The 7,721-nt window shown below is 32.6% G+C and overlaps 1 protein-coding gene across 3 annotated transcripts; it reads right to left on the reverse strand.

The window, feature by feature from the left end:
• Positions 1 to 936: 936 nt before the first annotated feature.
• Positions 937 to 4,418, reverse strand: LOC146953832 (putative uridine nucleosidase 2). Of its 3 annotated transcripts, XR_015011187.1 has the most exons (10): positions 4,257 to 4,418; positions 4,029 to 4,144; positions 3,550 to 3,609; positions 2,922 to 3,107; positions 2,735 to 2,839; positions 2,533 to 2,629; positions 2,288 to 2,395; positions 2,076 to 2,211; positions 1,800 to 1,943; positions 937 to 1,189 (listed from the first exon to the last, which is right to left on the reverse strand). XR_015011187.1 is itself a non-coding variant. In XM_085711829.1 (9 exons), the coding sequence occupies exons 1-9, from the start codon at positions 4,309 to 4,311 to the stop codon at positions 1,084 to 1,086; spliced, it is 969 nt and encodes a 322-aa protein (XP_085567955.1). In that variant the 5' UTR covers positions 4,312 to 4,418; the 3' UTR covers positions 937 to 1,083. The 3 variants fall into 3 exon arrangements, 2 of the variants coding, with proteins under 2 accessions (XP_085567955.1, XP_085567957.1); XM_085711829.1 differs by lacking the exon at positions 1,800 to 1,943; XM_085711831.1 differs by lacking the exon at positions 1,800 to 1,943 and having other exon boundaries at positions 2,771 to 2,839; positions 4,257 to 4,413.
• Between the last annotated feature and the right edge of the window lie 3,303 nt (positions 4,419 to 7,721).

Consider the following 7,721-nt stretch of genomic DNA (forward strand, 5'->3'; position numbering starts at 1 on the left):
CCCCCTAAAGGTCATGCCAAACACGAATCACTTCTCGTATTCCAGGTGTTGCAGCATCATAAAGCATAGTTCGCTGAAGGTGTATGTATTTTGCAAACGATTAAATATATACTTTAACATGTTATGATGATTCCAACTATCAACACTAGATGAATGATGTCTATTAGAGATGCATACCTTCACTCTCCAGATGATTCTTTTTATCGGTGAATGACTTGCGAGCTGCCAAATGATCTTCCAGTTTCTACTTCCTTTGAGATGTTCACTATCAACTTAATTTGTTAAAACTAGGTGATAATATTAAGATGATCTCATTGAATAACACTTTTCTTCATCTAGTTCCAAACCAACTTGTCATTCATAGCCAATGGAATTAAAGGTGTAGCTAAGATGCATTGGCTTCTGCATAAGATCTTCTGCAGAACATAATATCAAGATATTATTAAATTTATGTTATATTCTTTTTCTTCCATATTTTTGGTTTAAATGTTATATTCTAACAGGACATAGAACAAGATTTTCCTTTTACCTTTTAATAATTTTCATTCTAATGTGAATATATGATGATTGGGATATGAACGTCAATTTAATTGGTGAATGCAATGGGAATTTGGAAAATGCTGCCTTACTTGTAGAGCAAGGAATATAAAATCAAGAGAAGGGAGAAAGACATTCATTCCCATCACACTGAAATTGAAATAAAATGTAAAGTAAAAAGTAATGCCGAAGGGCTGTTCCATTTGAAATTTAGGGATCTTTAATTTGGAAGCAGTTGGTTGCATGTTAAGTGATTGTTAATTTGCTATTTTACCACTCAAGGATTTGAATTGTTTTAGGAGACCTGAATACATTTGATTATGATTTGAAATGTTTGGAATCACTTCAGAAGTGTTGAATTTAATCTAACTAGGCGGTTTGTGATTGACTATCTGCACATAAGGGAGAAGCATGACTCTTTCATTTGTATCATATTTCTATTATATTCAATACAAACTTTTTAACCTTTCTCTGTCATATCCTCTGGTATCATGTTTCTCAGCATACAAGAGTCAATAATTCTTATTAAACAACTTCGTATTACGATCAATCCAAAAGACGATCCATGACCAATTTCACAACTCTAGGAGCATCAACTGTCACAGCTACTTTAACTGTTGGCATATTGCACCATTCAGTGACTTGACCAAACCTGGTTTATTACAATCAGAAAAAAGATATAAAAGTGAGGCCGCATATAATAACGGTAACGCAAAGTCAAAGTTGACCGACAGATTTGCAATACAAGATGAAGAGACAAGATATCATTACAAAGAGGCTTTTGTTCAACCCCCCTTCCTAAAACATCCATTATATTGGACTTTTTCAATGTTGAAAACAGTTAAAAAAGAGAGCAAACCATCTAATTGGTTCTCCCAAGCTTTTCACGGAAACTCATTAGTTCTTCAAGATCATATCTCTAGCCAAAATATTGACCTTGAAGTCTTTCTTAATAGTTTTTCGTACAATTTTCTAGGTCTTTCTCTGTCTTTAGCAATTGGACTACCCTTCATCTGATTTACTTTGTTTACTATGCAATCTACATATTTCTTCTACACATACCCAAATCACCTAAGTCGAGATTCAACCACCTTTTCATTTTTCAATAATAAAGTCCTACCACTTGACAACTAGCTTTTAAAGTAAGATTTCCTCATTTGCTTGTGTTCTTATCATCAAAGGGGCACACTGTCCCTCAGCAATCAGGAACAAGCTTAACATACTCTAGGTTATGCTCTCTATTCCGCTAAAACACTACTCACCATCAGAGTATCCCTGTCATCATGTCCGGTCCAGCAAGGTACATGACAGAACCAACTAAGAGGGATAAGCTTGGTGGTGATTGTTGTTCTTTAGAGAATGTTTCAGGACAAAATGCAATCCCAATAACATCTTAAAAAACTATTCTGCATAATTTCAGTTTGGAAAGAACTGTTACGAAATGAGCATTAGCATCCATCTGAATATAGATAAAGTAAAAAAAAAAAAAAATATCCCTAGCCCTCCCAGGCCTTATATCAACTGCTAGGGATTTCTACCTTTTCTGTTTATTTCCGAGTATTGTAAGTCCCCTTGTAATACCACTGGTTTGGACTCTAACGACACCCTCCGTGCAGGTTACAAGTGAAGGATCAACGACTACAAGCAACGCTGTTGGGTCATGAAGGTAAATTCCTGTATAAAAAAACTATAATCTATTAGTCAGATGATTAATTCTCTCCTATTTATTTGGTGAAGTATGAAGACTAACCTTTGATGTTGTATGCCTTACGATAGTAAGAGAAATACACCTCTAAGATTCGATTCAAGTATTGAGCAAATTTTCCTTTTGAACTTGCCAACTTTTCTCGATCAGAACCTAGTCATTTTGTTTTTTGGATAAGGGTAAACCAAAACAAATGTGACAGAGCAAAACAACTGACATGAATCAAAATTAAAATAGCAGCATGATCATGTTGTTCGACATGAATCAACAAAGAGTTCCAATGGGGGTACCTGTAAATATGACTTGTTGTGTAACGTTTATTCCCACGGCGAGAACATCTGCGCCACTTGTGAATACAACATCTGCAGCATCTGGATCACCTAATATCTGGAATCAAATCCAACTGAAAATTTAGATAGATCAAGCGGTGAGCGGTGTAATAGTTTTACGGAGTTTATTTCAAGAATTTGAATAAAGAATTGAAATACTTACATTTGTTTCAGCAGCTGGATTCACACTTCCATTTACCGCAAAAGCTCCACCAAGCAGAACAATCTGACCAATGTTCTTAGAAAATTCCGGGTCCATCTGTATAGCCTGCCATGCAGAATTTTGTCGTGAGACGAAGTACGAAGAGTAACTTGAAAATAACATATTTGAAATTGCAAACATATCATACCAAAGCAATATTTGTTAGAGGACCTAATGCCACAACGGTGATTTTTCCACGGTTATCTTTTGCTTGGTTAACCAAAAAAGAAGCAGCTGATTCTTCAACGGGTTTCCCATTTGGTGGTGGAAAATTTTGGTTGCCAAGTCCCTCTGCACCATGGACAGAATCCCTAATGTGAAGTTTTGTTTCTTTCTGTAAAAGTGAAATGAGTGACAATAATTAGTGAAGTCAAATACCAAGTTATACTACAAATCAACTAATTTCATACTACAATTTCTAAGTGACTTCATCGGTGAGCTCATCAACAATAATGCATTTGAAATGAATACACAGATATAACCAAGGCCAAGGTTTTAAATCATGATCATCGGGACCCTTGATATTGCTGAGAATTATTGTCAAATGGACACGACACAGAAACTGACACATTGACACCAATAATAAATGATTGAGTGTAACCTCATGTGTCACGACACTGGACATGTCTTTAATCTAAAGCGTCAGTGCTACATGCAGCTAGCAGAAGACCTTGGTTGCGGTGTGGTCATAGAGACATCGAAAACCTCGAATCACGACAAAAGGACCTTCTTTTAACAACCTATGAAAGTAGATATACGAGTTGTTACACACTTACAGTTAATGTGACATGAGATCCTTCAGCAACTGGTATATCAGTTCTTCCAGCAAACTCCAACTACACAAATGCAAATTTAGTATCAAAAGTGGATTTCATCAAATAACACTGTTTTAAATTCAAAAAAAAGTGGAGCAAATTATAACAATGGCAATCAAACACCACACAATCCAAGCAAATAGAGATTCAACCTATAGCAAATCTAGAACGTATCTATAATGCAAATACAAACCATCAATCCAAAAATATAAAGAGAGTAGAGAAACAAACACACCAAAATTATTTACTCAATTCGGCTTAAATTGACCTACGTCTGCAGGAGAGAGCAGTTCTCCAATCTACTACCAATAAGTCTTTACATGAGATGAGATTCAAAAACGTTACAAGAAATTAGCTCTCCGATACATAGATTTTAAGGTAAGTTAGAACAAAAACAGAAACAAATCCATCACTTAAACAATAACAAAACAAAGTATTACCAAGTGCAAGGCATTTCTGGTAGCAAGAGTAGTGTAAACATTTCCAAAGATAGTTGTAAGTCCAATAACTTGAACTTCTGGTGATCTTAGAGCAAGGAATATTGCCATAGCATCATCTAAACACAAAGAATCAATTACAATATTATGATCAAAGTCAAAGAAACATGGAATTTGAAAAATTAAACATAGACAGAGCAAAAAAAAAAAAAAGTACTAATTAATATTTACCGATTCCAGGGTCAGTATCAATTATGATCTTCTTTGGTTCCTTTTGGGATGCCATGTGATTTGATGACTCTCTTGAGCAGAAGTGAGTGATAACTGAGTTAGCATCCTCTCAATAGTACCTTAGAGGTACATTTGAAGATACATCGACACGTAAGTATCTTTGCATGGTGCTTTTATTTACTGCTACAATAATTAATCTACTGCTACTGTAACAAAACTAGTAAAATACGATGCATAGAGATACTCGATTGTGCGAAAGATTTTTTTTCAGTTCTACTCTTTTTTACATGTGACTTTAAAAACTAATAACAATATTTTTTTAGGAAATTAGTAAACTTATATAAATTGTAAATATTAATTTCTTTTTTAAGAATATCTATCACTTACGGTATTGGTCCCTTTTTATTATTTATAATAAATTTATGACTCATAAATCTTGATCCTGTTTTTTTTTAATCACAAATTTTGTCCCCGCGTTTTTTTAATACTTGATCTCGTGTTTTTTATATTTATTGATCATAAATCTTGGTCTCTTGCTTTTTATATTTATCAATCACAAATCGTTATTTAGTGTTTTTTTTTATATTTCTCAATCGCAAATCTTGATTCCATGTTTTTTATTTATATTTATCAATTACAAGTCTTGGTCCATGGTTATTTTTATATTTATTAGTCACAAACCTTGTTCTTGTTATTTTTTTTTTTTTTATAATTATCATTTACATTGCATACATTGGTCTTACGTTTTTTTTATCTATATGTTAGTCACTAATTTTTTTTAGGAGGTCAATCACAAATATTGGTACAATGTTATTTTTATATGCATCAGTCATAAATTTTGGTCCTTTTTATATTTACCAGTCAGAAATCCTGGTCTCGTGTTATATATATATATAGGGCATATCACATGAGAATGACTTATGTATGTGAGAATGGTGAGAATGAATGAGCACCATCAGATAAAAAATAAATGTTTCAGATTAAAAAGCTCTCTTAATGTATTCTATCAATTCTCATCAATTCATTCCTTTGTTCATCTTCCCCAAACAACAACGATTTCTGATGTCCACCCACTATCTTTCATGTTGACATCTCTCTTCACCACCAACCATTAACATAGACAGAAGATCAAAATGGCATAAAATTGATTGCTTGTTCCTTTTTCAATACAAAAATGACATAAAATTTTAATTAATTCAGTGACAGAAACGCTAAAGCAATTCTTTATTTTACCCAAATTAAAATACAGATCTGATGGTTGTTAATTGAAATTAGATTTAGAAATGAAAAGTTTTTTATTTCTCAAATAAGTTGAGATCAATCGAGAGAGAGATTGGGAAGAACTAAGAATTAACTTAAAATATGGAATGGATTTTTTTATGGAACTTTCAACAACAAACACGTGTAGGAAAACGGCGGCGGCGACAGGTTTCTGTCCACGAACCGGTGGTGGAAGGTGAGGATGCCGGGAGCCAGGGAGGTGGGGGTCGCCGGAAAAGATTGTTGATGGTGAGTGAGGGGAAGAAACACAAGGGCTTGAAGGAAGAAGAAGGGTTAAGCACGGACTGAAACCTGAATGATGAAAATTAGTGAGAGAATAATCACATGGCATATGACCCACTTAAGTTAATTTAATCTCTACCCTTGCTTTTTAATCTGATGGGATAGGATCAAATGACACCAAGTGTCAAATAAATTTGACACCAAATCCTAGTCATTAATACAGTTTTAATCTAATGGCTTCCATTATTTCATTAAGTGCTCACATGTTTGATCAAGTGACCCACCTTTTATTTTTAGAAATAATTTATTTTTTCTTCTTTTGGTTAATTCCTTTCCAAAAATTATAATCTATATTTTTTTTAAGGATTCTACATCGTCTGCACATGATTTACCCCTATTTCATTACTCCAAAACCTAATTGCCCTTTTTTTTTTCTTTCTTTTTCTATACCACTATTTTATGCTTCACTTCCCAAACTATTCACCATCACAACTTCCATCTTCTCTTTTCCTATACTAGTCGAAAACTTAAATTTTGTGGCTGCTGTCCAAAACTTAATTGTCGTTTTGCTCATCCTATAACAGCCTTATTTCTTTATTGAGTTTATTGCTATTAACTATTTTTTAGAAGAGCCTTAAAAAATTTGTTTTAAAGAAGGGCCAGGGAGGCCAAAAACATGAACAAAGTGAATAATGACTAATTCTCTAATTTAAGTTTTTCATGCAAGGTTGTGAGTAATTCATAGCGTGACGACATCAATCCGTAAGTGAAGCATAAAATACTGGTATAGCAAAAAAAAAAAAAAAGGCAATTAGGTTTCGAAGTAATGAAATAGGGGTAAATCATGTGCAAGAGAGCCCTAAGAATAAATGATATAGAATCCTTCAAAAAAAAATATAGAATATTAGAATTTTTGGAAAGTAATTAACCAAAAGAAGAAAGAATAAATTATTTCTAAAATTAAAATGTGGGGCACTTGATCAAGCATGTGAGCATTTAATGAAATGATGGGAGTCGTTAGATTAAAACTGTATTAATGGCTAGGATTTGGTGTCAAATTTAATTTGACACCTTGGTGTCATTTGATCCTATATATATATATATATATATATATATATATATATATATATATATATATATATATATATATATTTGTGTGTGTTTTAATAACCAATTTTTAATTTAAGCTCAAATAGAATATTCCATGTTTCAAGTTTCTTTATAAAAAGAGATGAAAAAAAAACGGGAACGAAGTAAATTTAAAATTAAGATGAGGAAGAACATCGTCTTAGATATTAGTACAAGTGTCAAAAAGAGAAATTGCGTTTAAACCAAATACATCATCATAAAATTCTTCCTTCAAAAAAATCATCATAAAATTCTGGACACAATTTATTTGATAAAATAGATTATTCTGGGTCGCAAGACATCATTTGATAAAATTATTTGATTTTGACTAAAAGTATAGGTATAAATATTTTTCACTTACATATTGTAACAAACTATACATATTTTTTTCAACAATACTAATAATATAACAAATATAATATAAATTCTTATCATTTTGAGTGACACTAACAACATAACATTCTTGTAGGCACATTTTTTTTTTAATTAACGAGGATAGGGATTGGGTAATTATGTATTTCTTTTTTGCCTCTTGGTTGTGATGGTTGTAAGCTTATGAGACAGTTGCTCTCCTCTGGTACACCTTGTGATAGATCGGTTTTTTTTTCTTTTCATGGTAATATTTTTCAATTTGGCTTTTTAAAAAAAAATTGTATAATTGAAAAATGAAAAAGAGAGTCCAAACCATGTATTCCCTTTATAGACATAGTATAGATTAAGGAAAATGCTGTAGATCGCGACAAAATTCCAAGCGAAAGTATCACGACCAGCTTTGTATTGTGTACCTTGATAATGTAGCATGATGTCATCTTTTATTCCAACCTTCCTTGATAT

The sequence above is a fragment of the Medicago sativa genome, chromosome 1 (assembly GCF_051527215.1).
Source record: "Medicago sativa cultivar Bolivia chromosome 1, Bolivia_mono, whole genome shotgun sequence".
Classification (NCBI taxonomy): Eukaryota; Viridiplantae; Streptophyta; class Magnoliopsida; order Fabales; family Fabaceae; genus Medicago; species Medicago sativa.